At 34.5% G+C, this 19,156-nt stretch overlaps 1 protein-coding gene across 4 annotated transcripts in view; it reads right to left on the bottom strand.

Annotated features, from left to right (window-relative positions):
• ANKRD50 (ankyrin repeat domain 50) overlaps positions 1–19,156 on the bottom strand; it is a 60,256-nt gene that overhangs the window by 9,703 nt on the left and 31,397 nt on the right. For 3 of the 4 annotated variants that reach the window (XM_042935550.1, XM_042935551.1, XM_042935548.1), the window contains exon 3: positions 429–658. In XM_042935550.1, the coding sequence (XP_042791484.1) occupies positions 429–658 (230 nt within the window). Of the gene's footprint in view, positions 1–428; positions 659–1,940; positions 2,224–19,156 lie in introns of those variants that run through there. The other variant, XM_042935552.1, reaches the window with a different exon arrangement.

The following is a 19,156-nucleotide window of genomic DNA, read 5'->3' as shown; positions in this document are numbered from 1 at the left end:
CAGAAAGAAATGTATAGGACATATACAAGGAAAACTGAAAAAAGATCTAAGAAAAAAAGTTGAATAAAGAAAAAATATGCTATGTTCATGGATGGAAAGAAAGTGTGTATTTCAAACTTCTCCTAAATTAAAAGTTTTAACCAAACTTAATAATTCTTTGGTTTATATCATTAATAGTTCCAATTTTTAAAAGTATGCTATTAAAGTCAATCTAGAGGAATAAAGGTAAAAATATGATTTAGAATAATAATATTGGTGACAAAGAGGGCTGGGAAATAACTGAACAACAACAACAAAAAAAATAGAAATACTAAATCGATGTGGCATTTACACCAAATGCCAGCAGATAGTTTAGAAGACATGACACACGGTTTAGAAACAGATTATTAACACACAGAAAGTACACACAAGGCATTAATTACACTTACCAGTAAACATTTTAGTAACAGCCTTACTCTGTTTTCGGGCAGAACACAGAAGCAATAGCCATGGTGGAAAGAACTCATGGTGACCAGCTAAGAGCTCCGCAACAGTTCCAGATAAGCTGGTAGATGTTTGTTCACCTTCGGTAATGTTACACCCTTCATCCACAGAGTCAACAAGTAGATACAGGCTTTGTTGGGGAGGTTTCATTCCCAAAAGAGGGAGTAGAACACACCTGTAAAATACATCTGTATGAGCATTCTCAATATTACTGGCTACAATGTTATTAAGATTTATCATTCAGATATTAGTAATATAGATTATAAATGTTTTAAGAAGAAATAAATTTAGGTTTTAGAATAAAAATATTGTGTAAGTTTCAGTTCCTTACTTTAAGAATACTAGTCCCAAATAGTTCACATTTTCAGTAACAAAATTTTCCACAATAAAGGGTGTGCATGAGTGTGTATGTGTATGTGTGTATTAGTAAGTCAGCATAATTAAGGGGAAGGATAGTAGGAACTTTAGGAAACTAGATTTCAATACTCCTTTCCTGATTTTTTAAGTCACCAATAAAAAGCTTGAGTTGCTTATAACCAAGTTAAAATGTGTTGCAAAGGAAAAAGAAAACAACTTTGGGGATCACTTTAATAAAAAGAAAATACCAAGGATCCTACAGAATTTAGAAATGTTTTATCATCATTTCTCTTACAAAATGACTGCAGGCTATACTAGCTTGTCACATATAAATTTTATTTTAAAAGATCGTTTAAAGATAAATTACTATAACCTAGGTCCCATTTGATATATGTTCAAATTTCAATGTAAAGAGCAAATTTCTAGGTTTAATTCCACAGAACAATGCATTTCCTACTCAAAATTTACATAGCAATTGAATATAACTTTTTCAAAACTGAAACAATGCTCATTCATTTTCTTCAAATGTTTACTTGAGCATGTCATGTGGTGAATAAGGCACTAAAAAATACAATAGTGAAAAGGACATGATCCATATAGTTATTAATACCAAAAATTTACAGATAATCCTTTCTACAACTCTCTTCTTAAACTTTCAATCCCATAGCAACCACGATCGTTTTTATCACCTCGTCCTACCAACATTTCTTTATAAATGTCTCTCAAACCCACCTCAGTCTGTAACATCGTATCTCTCACCTGGACTGCCACAATCACTTGTATGCTCTGTATGTTACATGTTTCCAACCACTTCCCCAGAGTTCCTGCTGCAGCCAAAGAACCTTTTTAGAATATTACTCCAGCCACACTAGCCTTCTTTCAATAACTTTTATTAGATACAATTACACAAGGACCTTTTCATTAGCAGTTTTCTCTGCCAGAAATGTGCTTCTTTTCTCTCTTCATGTAATTAACTCCTCCTTAATCTTTAATTGTAAGCTTGAGAGTCACTTTCCAAAGGTTGAATCCCTATAGTAAGCTTTCATTGTATTAAATATTTCTCTTTCGTAGCAGTGGCAAATTTGCAATGTTATACTTACTAATTTAATGCCATTAATTTTTATTTCTTCCTTTATACTGTGAGCATCAAGACACAAAGACTATGTCAGTTTTGCTCATGAGTGTACCCCAGGACTTAGCATAGTGCTGTGCCCATAGTAGATCCTAAATGAAGACTTGACATTGTTGTACTCTAGAATGGAAAACAAATAACTTCAATGCAGTATACTCAGTGCTATGATAAAAAGCAGTAAAATTACTAATGTGGTAGATAAGAAATGACCAACTCAAGACGGGTAGACAGGAAAGGCAGAGAATGTCAGAGAAATATTCAAATATTAGGTGCTCAAGATGAGTTAAGTTTTGAAGAAACAGTTATTCTCCAGGAACTGGGAAAATTTTACAATAAACTGTAATAAAAGGAAAGCAGAGCAATCTTGGCAGAAGGAATATACTAAATTTGGGAAAACAATTTATTGTACCTTATTGTACATATTTCCTCTATCATGAAAACAAAGAAGTTTGATGAAAAGCAAGTACTACAGTAATATATATACACTATAGTATATGATATACTAATGTACTATATGATCACTACCACTTGATAAATAACACACAATGCTGTGGGAGTACACAGAACCTACTTTTGATAGGGATGGGAGTTGGGGGGAGGGAAGCCAAATAAACAAGCTTAGCCAACAGAAAGAGCTAGGGTAAAGACAACACATAGGACAAAAAAAAAAAAAAAAAAAAAAAAAAATCTAGTTTAGGCAACAGCACATTTATCTTGAAGAAAAGAAAGACTTGTGAACAAAGTCTGGAAGAGAAGAGTTAGGAAAATGAGTAAATACTGTGTTTTATAAACGTTATCAGGAAATTTGGGCTATGACCTAAGGGTAACTAAGGAGTCAACTGAAATATTTTAGACAGGGAATTGATACATTTATATCTCTGTTTAGAAAGATAACTGGCTACATTTGAAGGAAAGCCTGAAGCAGGTAAGTAGAAGAAAAGAGTGAGATTGGAGGCCACTGCTTATAAAAAACGGTGGGGCAAGGGGAGAAGCAGGGGGACCACTTCTAACTTTAATTCAGTGTTTTACATGCTTTAAGTACTTTACATACCAATTAACTCATTTTATTCTCACATAAACTTAAGATGAGTACTATTATAATACCAATTTCCAGATAAGGAAATCAAGGCACATGAAGATAAGTCATTTATCCAGTTAAAGAAAGGAATTCAAGTCCAAGCTGTGACTCCAGAACTTAGGTAAGGATGGACCCTTCATCCTGGTTTGCCTAGGACTTTCCAAGTTTTAAGCACGGAGTCCTAGAAACTAGCTGTCCTTCATCCCCACTCCCCACCCCCAGTCCTGGGCAAACCAAGGCAGTCAGTCACATTAGTCTACACTCTTATCTACTAGGGTCTACTGATTATACTTACAGCAAATATTATAACAGAGTTGAGGGAAATCTGGTGGGTGAAATTGATGATTTTATTGCTTTTGCTTACTCTGGGTTGTTTGTTTTTCTTTGCTTAGTTTCTTAGAAACTAAAATAATTGTTTCACACTTTTCTTCTTTTTTTAGTTTTTGTTTAATGTTTGTTTATTTTTGACAGAGAGAGAGAGAGAGCGCGCGCGAGCACAAATGGGGGAGGGGCAGAAAGAGAGGGGAAGACACAGAATCCCAAGCAGGCTCCAAGCTCTGAGCTATCAGCACAGAGCCCAATGCAGGACTCAATCAAACTCACAAACCATGAAATCATGACCTGAGCCAAAGTCCAATGCTTAACTGACTGAGCCACCCAGGTGCCCCTCACACTTTCCTTCTAATAATAATCCCTTAATGTTATGAATTCCCTACTATTTCCAATACCATTTAGTTCAAAATAATTTCCCTTTGATTCCTTCTTTAAATTATAGGTTATTTAGAAGTGGGTTGTACAGCTTTCAAATATCTGGGGATTTCTTAGGTTTTTTTGCTATTGTGTTATCATTATTCAATTCAACTGTGATGAGATAACATACTCTGTATAACTTACGTACCCTTCAATTTATTAAGATTTGTTTTGTGGCCCAGAATATATCTATCTTACTAAATGGTTTATGGGCACTTGAAAAGAATGTGTACTGTCTGCTATTGTTGGGTAGACTGTTCTACCAATGTCAGTTAGGTCAATTTGGTGATAGTGTTTTTCAACTGTTCTATGTACTCGCTGATCTGCTGTTTATTTGCTCTATCATTATTGAAAGGGGAGTGTTAAAATATCAGAACATAAATGTGGCTTGTCTATGTGCTCTTGCAATTCTATCAGTTTTTGATATTTTGAAGCTTTGTTATTATAGGAATAAACAATTATTATGATTGCTATATCCTTGAGAAATTGACCCCTATGTCATTACAAAAGATCCTCTTTTATCCTGGTAATATTCTTTTCTTCAGAATTCACATCACCTGACATTAATGTAGCTATACAAGTCTTTCCTTTTGATCAGGGTTAGCATGGTATGTATTTTCTCATTCTTTTTCATTTAACTATGTGTCTCTTTATACACAAGGTATATTTGTTGTGGCCAACATATAGTTAGATCTCATATTTTTATCAAACTCATTTAATTAGGATATTTACCATTTACATTTAATGTGATTATTGATATAGTTCAGTTTAAACCTACCTTGTTCTTATACATATCATTTTGCAATGTGTTAAGCTGCAATGTTTTGCAATGTGTATATCCGTAAGATATATTACTAGGATTACAGTTGCTAGGTTAAGGGCATATCTGTGTATACTTTGGTAGTAACTGGCAAAATACTCTCCTTAAAAATTATATAAATATACATTCCCAACAGCTGTGTAAGAATGCCTATTTACTTCTTCCACAGATACATAAAAATGGCACCACTATAGTTTTAATTTACATTTGTTTCTCATGAGCCAATCACATTTACATATGCCTAGGAGTCATATTTCTTTTTTTCTTTAAAATGTGTCTTTATATCCTTTTACCCACTTTACAAAAGATTATCAATTTTTCTCTTCTTGGTACTCTTTAGTATAGAGAAAATACATTGTTGTTAATTTTTCCACCATTTGTTATTTTTATTTTTGACTTTTTAAGGTTTTTTTGGCATGCAGTTTCTTTTTTTTAATTTTTATGTACATCAAAATTAATTTTTTTTCTCTTATGACTTTTGAGTTTTATGTCACATTTTTGAGGGGCCTTCCCAACTCTCAGCTTAAAAAACATTTCCTCATGTTTTCTTCAAAAGCTTTGAACGTTTAATTTTATTATTTATTTATTTTAATGTTTATTTATTTCTGAGACAGAGAGAGACACAGCATGCGCAGGGGAGGGGCAGAGACAGAGGGAGACACAGAATCAGAAGCAGGTTTCAGGCTCCAGCTGCCAGCACAGAGCCCGACGTGGGGCTCGAATCTGCAAACCACGAGATCAGGACCTGAGCCGAAGTTGGTCGCTCAACCAACTGAGCCTCCCAGGCGCCCCTAATTTTATTTTTTAAATCAAATTAATTTTGGCATAAAGATGTGAACTATGGTTCCTAAACATTTTTTTTTCCCCACATGGCTCCACAGTTATCCCAAAACTATTTATGAAATTATCTTTCTCCTAGTGATTGGAAATATCTCTTTTCACAGAGTAAGCTTTCATATATATTTTGGGCATGTTTCATCTCCTCCTGTTGTCTCACCATCTCTTCTCCAAGCACTTTTATTTCTGCTTCATGCAATTGTTTAACTCAAGCAATTGCTTATTAATTACATTTTCATTTAAGGCAATATATTTGGCCACAGATTTCTTTTTGTTCCAGGGCAACATTTTTCTGGTGAGTGTTTCCTGTGTTCCTTCCTCCTTTTGTTCTTGAGATACATTTTTATATATCTACGACAGCTCTTCAATAAGATTAAGTTCCCTCTGGATCAGCAATTGCAGGTTAGTGTATCCAAGGTCCAGGCTTGTAAGAATTCTCCTTATGACTCAGAGCTATAAGCATGAAAAATTTCTTTGAGCTTCTACTTCTCCCCAGCCAATTAAGATCAGAAGCTGTGGGGATATATATAAGGCAGGATTTCTCACCACAAACCCCTCCCGGACTACCCCCCAAATGTTTGACTCCTTCTTCCCTGCCTTCTTTGTTCTTCCTTTCTGCCTAATTGGGTCCAGGGGAACTTCCAGCATAAGTCTGTAACCTGTCTCCATGGTTCAAAAAAAGAGCCTTTATACTCTTGATGATATTCAGAGTACACACTTATTTTAAAGAATAAATGTTCTGCCAGTTTTGTCTGCATCTCAATTTGATATTAACTTCCACATTTTATTGAGGTTTGGTTTATAGTTCTCTCATTGTTTTACTTTCTTGTTTTTGTGCTATTTTCCATGCCTTACTCAGTCATACTATAAGTCAGAAGCCAATCTATGGCTTTAAAAATGTTGAGATATTTTTTCTAGCCCTGACCTCACCCTAAACTCAAAAGTAAAAATCTCCCAAACTGTCTGCTATCTATCTCTGTGTATGCCCCATAGGCGTCTCAAATTTAGTATGTTTAAAGACGTACCCTCTTTCAATTTACCCCCAAAATAAGTTCTTCCCCACCTGACTTCCCCATGTCATTTAATGTATCTCATCATCCTCCAGTTTCTTAGGCCAAAATCTTAGGATCCATTCCTGAATCCTCCCATTTGTTCCAGCCACATGACTCTCCTTTCAGTTTTGTTTTGTTTTGTTTTGTTTTGTTTTGTTTTGAAGCCGATGTATTTGGTACTCCCTCCTACTAGAATTCCCCCAGGCAAAATTTCTTATCCTTTATGTTTCAACACAAAATTTAATCCTGAAAGGCACCTTCCGAATCACCATGTCTTAAGAAGCCTTTATCATCACTTACTGCTGTTACTCTAAAGACTCCATCTGACTGTTTTCTTTGTAGCCTCAATCCCATTCTCAAATTAACTTATTGTATTATTTGTGTGACGTTGTAAGGCTAAAGTGAAGCTCTTCCAACTCCATACCTCCTCCCCTAGCACGTGGCTCTCTCCTCCTGCCACACTAGCTACTCTTCTTCACAGCTTCCCAACCTTTCAATTTTGAAATATATGTCAATATTTGTACCTTGGATCTTCTTCCATTCACTTTTTACGTACATTTATTAATGCCCTGAAACCAAATTTATATACACAGTCAGCACCTCTTTTCTTCATCCAGACTTGTGAGTCTAACTTCTTACTCCACTTCTCTGCTTAGTTGTCTAATCTCGAACATATTAAAACCTAAACTTCAGACCTCTAATCCTCATCTTGCTCCTACCTTAGTCTTCTTCTTTCCAGTAAAGAGCATTCCTATCCTTTCAGTTTCTCAGGCCAAAAATTTTAGAATCATCCTTTAATCCTTTTTTCCTTTTCATACTTCACATCCAATGTGCTACCAGATAAATCTTAAAAATAATCAACCACTTTACCCAAATCCAAGCACCATTGCCTCTTACCTCCATTACTGCACTGGCCAGGTACTGATTCCCTTGTTTCCACCTTCAACCCAATTCTCAAAAAGTAAACAGTGTGATCCTTTAAAATGTTAAACCAGATGATGTTACTACTCTGTTTGAAAGACCTGATGTCTTCCAATCTACTGAAAGTAAAAATAAATGTGCTTATAATAGCCTCGAAGTGCATACATTGTATGAATCCTATTTCTCTACCTGTCTCCTACACATACTCCTTTGTTCACTCTGTTCTAGCCACACAGGCTCTCCAAAAAAAATCCTGTTTTTTTCTTGGATTATATTAAGCCAACTCCCACCTCAGGACTTTTCACTTAGTACTTCCTCAGTCTGGAAATTCTTGTCAGAAACTTCCTTCACAATATCTTAATCTCCCCTATATAAAATAATAATTCTCCCACAACCTACCCAGTACATCACTACTCTCCTCCTTACTCTAGCTTGATCTTCCATACAGTATTTATTGCCAATAGATATGCTATATATTGTTAACATTTTATTTTCTACCAGCCACGTACTCCAACCCTCAAAATGTAAGCTCAATAAACACGTCTGACATTTCCATTTTTACTTACTAACATATACCAGTATGGCATCTGGTACATTCCCAGCATCAATATATAACTGATAAATGAATGAATGAATGAATGAATAGACCAATGTAGAAGAACTCAGAAATACATATGTATGTATGTGTATCTCACAGTGGTATTATAGATTAATAGTGAAACACATGCCACTCAACAAATGCCAGTACAACAACCAAGTAGAGAACGCGTTTTTAAATATTAAGACCCAAAAAAGATAAAACATAAAGGAAATAACTAAAAAATACTCACTCTTTACATTTCAAAACAAAATTTTCACAGACAAAATGACAAGTGCCAAAGTATCAAAGATGTTTAAAATAGTAAGATATCATTTCACATTCGCTTTCTAAAACACAAAGAACAATGACAATACAGCACCTGTTGGTGATCTACACACATCTATGAGGACAAACTGATACAATGTCAAAGCTTTAGTGCTATCTCACAGAGCTGAAGATGAATATACATACCCTATGATTCCAAATTTCACTTCTAACTATGCAATTTGGAGTTACCCTTTGCTACTTTCCTCCTAGTATATGTCCAAGAGAGTATCCAAGAATGTTCTTAGCAGCACTGTGGTTTTTTGTTTGTTTGCTTGTTTTTTTGGGGGGGGGGAGGGGCACAGGGGAAAAAGAGAGAATCTTAAGTAAGCTTCGAGCTCAGCACAGAGACTATCTTGGAACTCAACCCCATGACTCTGGGATCGTGATCTGAGCGGAAATCAAGAGTCAGACGCTCAACTGACTGAGCTACCCAGGAGCCCAGCAGTACTGTTTTATAAAAGTTAAAATGCTAAATACATCTTAAATGAGTATCAACATGACAACAAGTGAATTATACAGACTGGAATTATATATTGAAGATGAATCATATAGAACATGTAACAACATGAACAATGTAAAAAAAAAATGTTACACAGAAAACATTACAGAATACTGCTAGCAACACAACACCATTTATATAGAACAGTGGTTTTCAAAGTGTGGTGTGAGGGTCCCTAAGGGTACCCTATACCCTAGAGCATCTCAGAGTCAGAATAAAACTAAGATGTGATTTGCTTTTTCACTGTAGTTCTCTCTCAAGGACAGAGTGGAGTTTTCCAGAGGCTGCATTCAAAAGCAGAGATGATAATCCAATATATTAAGCCTAATATTAAAAAGATTTGAAAAAAAGGTAAAACAATGTTCTTCTTTTAACTTTGTGTATTGTTTTTGTTTTTTTTGACAATATTAATTCTGTCATTAAAATGTTACTTATGTTCATATGTAATGAATTTATTATTAAATATTTATTAATACATTATTTTAAAATTTTATTAGTTCAAATTTCAATTTTTTTAAATGTTTATATTTGAGAGAGAGAGAGAGAGAGAGGGAGAGAAAGACAGTGCGTGAGCAGAGGAGGAACAGAGAGAGCCAGAGACAAAATCTGAAGTAGGCTCCAGGCTGAGCTGTCAGCACAGAGCCCCAAAATGGGGTTTGAACTCAAGAGTTGTGAGATCATGACCTGAGCCGAAGTAGACGCTTAACCGAATGAGCCACTCAGCCTCCATAAGAGGGGTCATCTTATGGGTGTGAGTAGGTCAAAATTAGCAAGGGATACCAGGGAAGATTCAAATGTAGATTTTTTTTTTTAATGTTTAATTATTTATTTTGAGACAGAGAGGGAGTCTGCGCAGGGGGAGGGGCAGATAGGGAGAGAGAATCTCAAGCAGGATCCAGTTCTGTCAGCGCTGAGCCCAACACAGGGCTCGATCTCACAAATTGTGAGATCATTACCTGAGCCGATATCAAGAGTTGTATGATTAACTGAACCACCCAATGTCCCCTAAGATTTTATTTTTAAGTAATGGCTACACCCAACGTAGAAATTGAACCTACAACCCTGAGATCAAGAGTGGCAGGCTCAACTGAGCCACCCAGGCACCCCTATTTTTTCTTTAAAACAAAATGGTAAATCTAGATTTAAAGTAAATATAGCAAAATAGGTAGGTAGATGCATATTTGTTTTCTTATTTTATTTATTTTCCTGTATAAATGATAAACTTCAGGGATAGGAACAATCATTTTCTCCACAAATTCTTTTTCTGCAACCATTTCTTGTACTTGGTGTCATTAATTTTTATGTTTCAATTCCTGTGAAGTCTATGGTGTGCGAGTTGTTTCTCTCGCTAAAGTAGCAATTAATAAACATCATAACTGAGATTTAAGCTACAAACATTTTTTCTCTTTTCTAATGAATATAAATTTTAAATGATAATCTCAGAAAGATTTATAGGAATGAAACTATGAAACACAGAAGAAACTAGGGATTTATAGAAGATAGGCAAAACGTGATCTCATGATTCACATCATAGAATATAAATCGGATGCCGCTAAAAAGTTTTCCATTTTATAAAAATTAATTTTAGCATGCATTGTAAGAAACAACAAACAAAATAAAAAAATACTGGTTCAAATGGATCTCTGTCATTAATAACTATATAATCTATATGTATAAATCACTCTGCAGAAAAACATGTACTATTTCAAACGGAATGTGGTTAGAGCAACACAAATTATAAATGTGACCAAATTTATGATGTTTAATTAAAACATAGTTATTCCCTCAATTCAAGAAATAGTTACTGTCTTCTATAGTCTATGTTCTGGAGATATAAAGTGAACAAGTCAGGTAGGTAGTCTGCTCATTCCAGTAGGTAGGCAGAAAGTCAAAGAAACACATGAAGCAAAATAACTTCAGATCATGCTAGACACTGAAAATTAAGAAATAAAGAAAGCAAAGTGGGAGGATCTGATTTAAGAAACTGACTGGGTGGGGAGATGTCTCAAAGACTTGATGGAAAGGAAAGGCTCTCTGAGGAGGTAATATTAAGGCTGGCACCTAAGTGATACCAGACAAGTAGCCATATAAAAATCTGCTGGCTGGAATGTCACCTATTTCAAAACATGGTAAGGGTAATGATGTGGATGCAGAACAATGAGCAAGGATGAAAGTGATACAAGCTGAGGTCAAAGGGTAGGCAAAGACTGGACCATGTAAAGCTTAGATTTTATTCTTAAAGTAGTCAGAAGCCATTGGCAGGTTTTAAGCAGGTAACTAATATGACCTGATACTTTAACACTTTGTAAAGATAAGAGGGACAATAATAGCAACAGGAAGACCATTTTGGGAGGCGACTGCAGCAAGCTAGGCAAGAAAGAATAGGAGTAGCAGCAATGGGGATGCAGAGAAGTGAAGGTACTTTTATCATTGAAATAAAACAAAAGTAGCTAATGGATTGAGTGTAGTGAATGAGTGAAACTGAGGAATCAATGATGATTCCTAAATTTTTGAAGAAAATTACGGGTTTTGATATGAAATATTATTTCCTTAGTTTTTTTATTGTTAGCAATTTTTACAACAGTGGCATATCATTGGTTCCACATCTCTCTCATCTTCTTGAGCCAAGAAGGCATGTCATTCTCATGGTGATGCTAGAAGCAAAGAGGATAAGCCCAACTACTCGTGCACATTTTAAGCCTCTGTTTGGATCCTGTCTACTGACATCCCACCAGCCAAAGCAAATGACATGGTTGACCCAAACAGAAAAAGGCTGAGAAGTATACTTCTCCTCTAGGAGAAGGACTTCCAATATCATATGGCAAAGACCAAGAATACACGGAGAGATGAAGAACAAAAACAAATAATTCAATCTACCACAGTTTCCATGTATTCAAATCATGAGTCATAACTGTAAAAGGTCAGTAGTTTCTGGAAAGCTCCAAATCATTCTTCTAGATAGCCACAAGTAACATATAATTAGTTCTCTTAATTAATACTTATTTTTATTAAGCAATTACATGAGCATTTAAAATCCTATCTTTTTACCAATGATTATACTTAACTATACACATATACAGTAGAAAAAAATAACATTAGAATATTTCTGAGATTAGAATAACATGAAAGACAAATTGATTTAAAATTTAAGACAATTATATATAGTATGGTCAAAGATAACTAGAACAACTGTAGGGTAAACAGGCAACCAATCAGAATATATTTCAAAGATATATTTTTGGGGCGCCTGGGTGGCTCAGTCGGTTAAGCGTCCGACTTCGGCTCAGGTCATGATCTCATGGTCCGTGAGTTCGAGCCCCATGTCGGGCTCTGGGCTGATGGCTCAGAGCCTGGAGCCTGCTTCTGATTCTGTGTCTCCCTCTCTCCCTGCCCTTCCCCATTCATGCTCTGTCTCTGTCTCAAAAATAAATAAAAAAGTTAAAAAAAAAAAATTTAAAAAGAAGATATATTTTTTTAATTTTTTTAATGTTTATTTATTTTTGAGAGAGAGACAGATAGACAGAGTGCAAGTAGGGAAGCGGTGGAGAGAGAGAAAGGGAGACAGAGAATCCAAAGCAGGCTCCAGGTTCCAGGCTCTGTGCTGTCAGCACAGAGCCCAATGCGAGGCTCGAACTCATGGACCGTGAGATCATGACCTGAGCTGAAGTCAGAAGCTTAACAGACTGAGCCACCCAGGCACCCAAAGATATTTTTATTTTTTTAATGTAAGCTCTATGCCCAACGTGGGGCTCGAACTCACAACCTCGAGATCAAGAGTTGCATGCTCTACCAACTAAGCCAGCCAGGCACCCTTTAAGATATTTTTAATGGCAGAAAAGTATTTACTTATTTTACTTCATAAAATCAAACCACTTTACCATATAGAAACCATCTTATTTCATAATTTAAAAAAAAAAAACAGCAAAAATGCTAAAAAAAAAAAAAAACGGAAAAAAAAACCTGTAACATACATAACAAAAAAAATCTATATCCTTATTATATATATGAAGTTCTTACTAAACCCTAAGAAAAATAAGAATATTCTTACTTCTCATATCTCCTAAAGACTTTAACATTCCCTCATATGCTTAAAATGTTTCTTGAAACAATAAATGAACTTATGTGTTCTAATCAAGTTTTGGAAACACGAAACATACTTTAAAAGAACAAAATGAAATTATCTAGACCTTTCAATAGAGGTAGGCAGAGAAATCTGAGTTTGTTGTATAAGTTATCACAGTCCTCAGAAGAAGGACCTAAAGAAACCACTGTTTTACTATGGTAAAACTGGCCAACTATGAACAAAAGGAATTAGAAGATAGGCTAAAATTACTTCTAGGAGTAGATAAATAATATTCTAGATTAGGGTAAAAGATTACAAGAAAAGGATTAAATGCTTTAGAATAAACTAATATAAGAGAAAATAATCAAAGCAAACTCTAGAAACAAGCCTAGGGCAGTGCTTCTTAAACTTCAATGTGCACAGGATTCACTCACTTAGGAAATGGGTTAAAAGGCAGACTGAGATTCAACAGACCTCAGATTCTGCATTTCTAATAACCTCCAAAAGTAATGTTGATAATGTTGATCTTAAGATCACACTTTTAAGCAGAGTCTAGGAAACAAGAATTAAGAAATAACTTAAAGAGTCACTTTTCCCAGATTTCCAAATAATGATCAGGCTTCAGATTATATGCTTTTATCCTGTATCCTTCCATCTTGGCACTTGTTAAGCCTGCATTTCTACATTTATTTTCGTGATTATTTGTTCAATGTACTTCCCTCTTGCCCCTACCACTTAACTGTTTGGCTTACAACTTTAGCCCTGACACTGACTACTTATCTGGCACAGAGCAGGTGCAGAATATGTTTCAGAAATAAATGAGTGAGCCAGTGAATAGAAATGCTGAAAGAGATGCTGATTTGAAAAACACAGCAAGGTTAGTGAAGAACACTCCAGTGAAAAGATACATGTTGATCAGGGCGAGGATAAAAGCTGTTGACGCAGATTTGATTGCTATCATATTAGATATGTTGGTGCAGATTCGACTGCTATCATACTAGATATGAACGCTGGTAGCCATGTAAATAAATAAAATTATTGAAGGAATATGTATAAAGAGAGAAGATCTAAGTAAGCTTCGATGGACAAACACCGAGAGAGTACCTAGAGGGAGAGAGACCAAAGAACATAGAGGATTTTGAAAGGAAGAAATTACAGATAATGAAAAAAGTTCTAGAATGTATCATCTAAGGCTAAGATAGAGTGAGCAATGAGTTCAGAAGCTACTCTGCACAAACATCTTTCTGTGAATATATACATATAGAAGTCAGACTTCAGTAAGTTAAGAAATGAGGTGACACATAAGTAGGACTTGCGTACACAAATTAGAGATAATATGAAGATTTGGTAGGAAATAAAAAAAAATACACTTTTTGTCAGAGTACTAGGAAACATGTTTGTGTTTGAAAATGCCAGCAGCAGCCAGGCTGGCACATATGAACAGGTAAAGTGGTCGTGGAATAGAATAACAGACTTGGGGGGATGAATCAAATTAGGGCAAGTAGGCCCCAGCTGAAGACAGCAGCTAACATGGCTCCACTAGATTACTGATTCAAAAGAATGAGAACCTAATTTTGTCAAAATTTCCACTTTTTTTCCGAGAAAAACTAGAAATCTGGATGTGTGTATGAAATTTCCTGAATTGGGTAAAAGTATTCAACCTGTAGGGAATAACTTTACTCTCTCTGGTCTAAAACAAAACAAAACAAAATAAAACAAAACAAAACAAAACAAAACAAAACAAAACAAAACAAAACACAAACAGAGTTACTAAGAAGTAAATGGAAGAATGGCCAAGCAGAACTAAAAATGTGACTGATACTAAATAACATAAATATGGAGGAATATGTTATGCCATTATAGAATAAGTGATTAAAGGTTGAGGAACGGTTCAGCAAATTTTATGGAGTATGAGCAACAGGAACCAAAGGAAGCAGCACTTAGATATGAAGCATAAAAAAGAACCCATCAAGGGTAGAAACAAAAGGTTTTAGGAAGGGAAAGTGGGAGGTTCTGAATGAATGGAAGTCCATCTTAAAGTAAAAATAACATGGTCAAAAGATGGAAACAACAATTTGGTGAAAAATGACTATGTTAGACTAAAAGAAATGTAGAATTTTGATTTTGAAAATTATATTAATTCATTTATTTCATTTAAAATGTGAACTGCAAAGACACTTTACAAGATCTTTTAATCTGGTAATATTGAAGAATGGATAATGATGGCTATCTTAAATAGTACTAGTTATACCAGACAGACAATGGAAAGGGAATATTTTGCCTTGAAAATACCCCACAAAGGAGGGTAAAAAGGAAGCACACGTTCCAATCTCATTCTGTTGTTAGTCCCTTTGTTGAGTAAGCCAAAAATACTTGCAGCCAGTTGAGACAGAAGATAGACATCTGGCCACTTAAAACTATCTGGACCAATGCCATATTCATACATGCTAAAGAGTACACAACGGCAGGTTAATAAATTAATAATCACTATACCAGTCTGGTCTACACTGAAAACTGACCTAAACAATATAACATTTCAATTCCCTTCCTTATGCAAGAGCTTCAGCTATCCTTCAGTTAGGTTCAAACATATTCTAGATAGGTAAGTAGCTTTATTCCCTCATTCAAATGATAATCATTTAGCACTTACTACATGCAAAGTGCTGTTCAAAGCACAAATATAAAAAATTAATCAGTCATGAATAACGTCATGAAGAAGCATATGCCTAATAGAAGAGATAACAGAAGATATATGCATAATTAACTAAAGAAGCTAAAAATCTAAAGAGATACAAGTGAAAAACTATAAATGTTCAAGGAGAAGGAAATAAAAAAATCAGAAAGAAGATTCAACCACTTGAGGGTTCCTATTTGACAAAAAACACAAATGTCAGTTTGGTCTTCCAGTTTCCAACTCTTTTCTTAACAAGTTACTTTCACTTAACAAGCCTTTCACTACCAACACAACTTTTTTTTGGCTAAACTCTCAAAGTTTAGAGTCAGTTACCTAATTCTTCATCACAATTTTATTCCACTTACACATTACACAGAACAAAATCTTTTTACTCAAATCTGGAAAATTGACATCACACATTGAAAACTAATAACCTGGTCTGGCAGATTTTAACTAGAAATAAAAATTAGAGAATAGTGTCTACCAGAAGCAAAAATTTGTATTTCCCAGTTCCACATCCATTTAAATCTCCAAGAAGATCCATGGGTGCAATAACTATGATAGTAAGATTCAGAAAGGAGTTTCTAGTTGAATGAAATAATCATGTTCAGTTGTGCTTCTAAACCAGTCACAAGATCTGAAACTACTCCACTCCTTCTCACTTTCCCTAAACTTAGATGCCTTCATACTTCTGTCAAAAATAACTGGGATTTGGCTTACAGTTATATGACTACCAGGAAACTCTAACACAAACTCTAGAAAATACACAAAATATACAAAGTTTTGCAATAAGAGTGTGAAGTGAAAGGCAGAAGGAAAGAAATCAGCCTTTGGTTTTCAGGTAAAAATGTTAATTGTCATCAATTAGACCATCTTAGTTCCACCAACAGAAATGAGAAAAAAAAAAATCTAAACACAGTAACAATAGCTTCGCACCTTAACTAATCAAGATAGAAAAATGGAAAAGGGAAAAAAAAGAAATTAATAGGTCTTCATTCATCATTCCCTTTAGCAGATCATATAATTCCTTACACTAGTCTTAAAACATTTATGTGTTGCATGAACACTGTAACAGGCATTTATCCCAAATATTATTTCTCTTTATAGAAATAAGATAAATATTATAATAAGAATTTAAGCTCCATGAAGGCAGGGTATTTTGTCTGTTCAACTCACTGATTTATCTACAACTGAACTGAACACACAGAAGGTTCTCAATAAATATTTCCAGCTCAACTGTGTTTAAAACACCAAAGGCTCTCAAATATTTGCTGTAAGAATTAATGAAAGTCAGAATAAATTTTGTGACTACTATGTCTAAGAATTGTGATATCATGTCAGAGGGGAAAGAAAGTAGCAGCATTTAACTAGATTAAAATGACATTCCTCTCATTTTTCTTATCATAGAGAAAGTGATTTCAATACACCAGCAATTAACAAGTTACCACGTAGGTATATGATTTCATGTAAGAAGTTTTTTTGTGGCACTACGTATTCTATCTAGTATCATTAAACATAAAAACTACGTAAATAATTAGGAAGTAAAACTGAAGAAAAGTTTATAAAATGCATTCATTACGGAATCACTTCTCTGCAATTTCCCCAACTTTGTTCATCTGTCAAGAACTAAGATTTCTCTTTATCAATTTTCTATTACTATTAAATTGTCTTACAAATGAATATATGAAACCATTAATATTATCAAGTGTTAGATAGATGTTAAAAAAGGAATAAAGTGGGTTTTGAATTTTTTTTCAAAAGCAAAAAAAGATTTTACTTCTCTTTGTTTATATTTCATCTCCCATCATATCACTTTGATCTCTCTCTCAAAATATTATAACTTCTTGAAAGCAATGATTATCTACCTGTTGAATTACATTTCTCCCTGCCTACACAAAATAAGATTCCTATTAAAAATCTCTAAGGCCTTATTTAACAAAAATCAATCACAAATAGAACCTACTGTAATAGAACCTACAATAAAATCTTGGCTATCCAAAAGTAAAGGCTTAGATTATCTAATGCCATAGACGATGCAAAAATATTTCTCTTTAACTGTGATTTGTATTCTCATATTTGCATTTGACTATGGTTATATGAAAGCTTCAGAGTCTTAGAGGAAATGTACTCTATGAATTATCAGAAACAGTTGTTACAGTATCAGAGTTACCTAATTTATTTAATGATTAACTACTTTAATGATGAAGAAAGAAAGTAACCCAGGCTTTTGAAAGATCCAGAAGGAGATTAAGATCACCAAAATGGTCCAAAAAGAAAGGCTGTGCTTCCTCTACCAAAGTACAGCCTGGGAATACAAAGTGGTTAGCTCCTTCTGTCAATCAGAAAATCAGCACCGGTGTGGTTTTCACATATAGCTCTAATTGCTTCTCATTTCTCTTCAATTATTTGATAACTAAAATTTACACAGGAAAAAAAAAAACAAAAAACCAGGACCATCTCAGTAGACGGACCTTTTTCAGGAAAACCTATGATACCATACAGAAAGGTCTGCTCAAGATCAGAATATAGCAAAAATGTACAATTAGACATGATTTTAAATATTTAAAGGCATTAGAAATTTACATATAAATTTCAATAAAATAAAATGTATAATTACCGAATTTAGTTGGACTAAGTTTAACGTAGTTAGCTAAGCTCTTTGAAACTGATTTTCTAAGGTGTTAAATCCAAGTAACTTCTAAGAAATGAAATTATAAGAAATGAAAATTCAGCTCTTCAACTAGTGAAAGTATCTTCAGAAAAAGTAGGAAGTCAATAGGAAAAGAGCCGCTTATGCCCAGAGACTTTTAAGTCTCTTAAAAGGTAAAGTTTTACATATTGAAGACTACGTTATTGAATAAACACAGTCCATATTTAAAACTGTCCACTGAAGCCAGTATCTCCTATTTGTGCACCAGTTATCACCTAACGGATTTCCTTCTTATTTAAAAATGATTGAATAGTTTTAACCCTGATGTTGGTGGCTAAGAGCAAAAGATAAGAGATTTGCCCTGAATTTTACTGGACTGCACTTAAACATTAAAAAATCTGCAAGAATAGCACACCTCTCAAAGACACATCTCTTTGGCTGACTTTAATATACCCCTCCCACGTTTGAATTCCATACCACTATCCATAAAGATCATTCCAGACTACTACTCTGTCACTTATATGGGCAATCTGAAAACTCCACTCAAATCACAACTGTGACACACCCCCCTGTCCTCCACAAATTCTAATCTACTCTCCCCCTCTAGTCCTTCAAAGAATTTCTATGATTACAAACCTGTATACATGCACACATTCTTCAAATCCCAGCTCTGCCTGCCACATACAAGACTGTAACCTTGGACAAGTTACAAAGCTTTCTGTGTCTCAGTTTCCTCATCCATGAAATGGGAATAATAACAGTACCTACCTCATAGGATTGCGATGAAAATGAAGTAAGTTAATATTCGTAAATCTTTTAGAACACTGACACATAGCGTTTGCTATTATTGTTAATATTTTCAACACCACTTAAAACTTACGTTTTTCATACCATTAAATCTGAGGACATCATAAAAATAAATATCACTCATTT

The sequence above is a fragment of the Panthera leo genome, chromosome B1 (assembly GCF_018350215.1).
Source record: "Panthera leo isolate Ple1 chromosome B1, P.leo_Ple1_pat1.1, whole genome shotgun sequence".
Classification (NCBI taxonomy): domain Eukaryota; kingdom Metazoa; phylum Chordata; class Mammalia; order Carnivora; family Felidae; genus Panthera; species Panthera leo.
The sequence above is the reverse complement of the archived record's forward strand: the minus strand, read 5'-3'. Positions and strand labels throughout refer to the sequence as shown.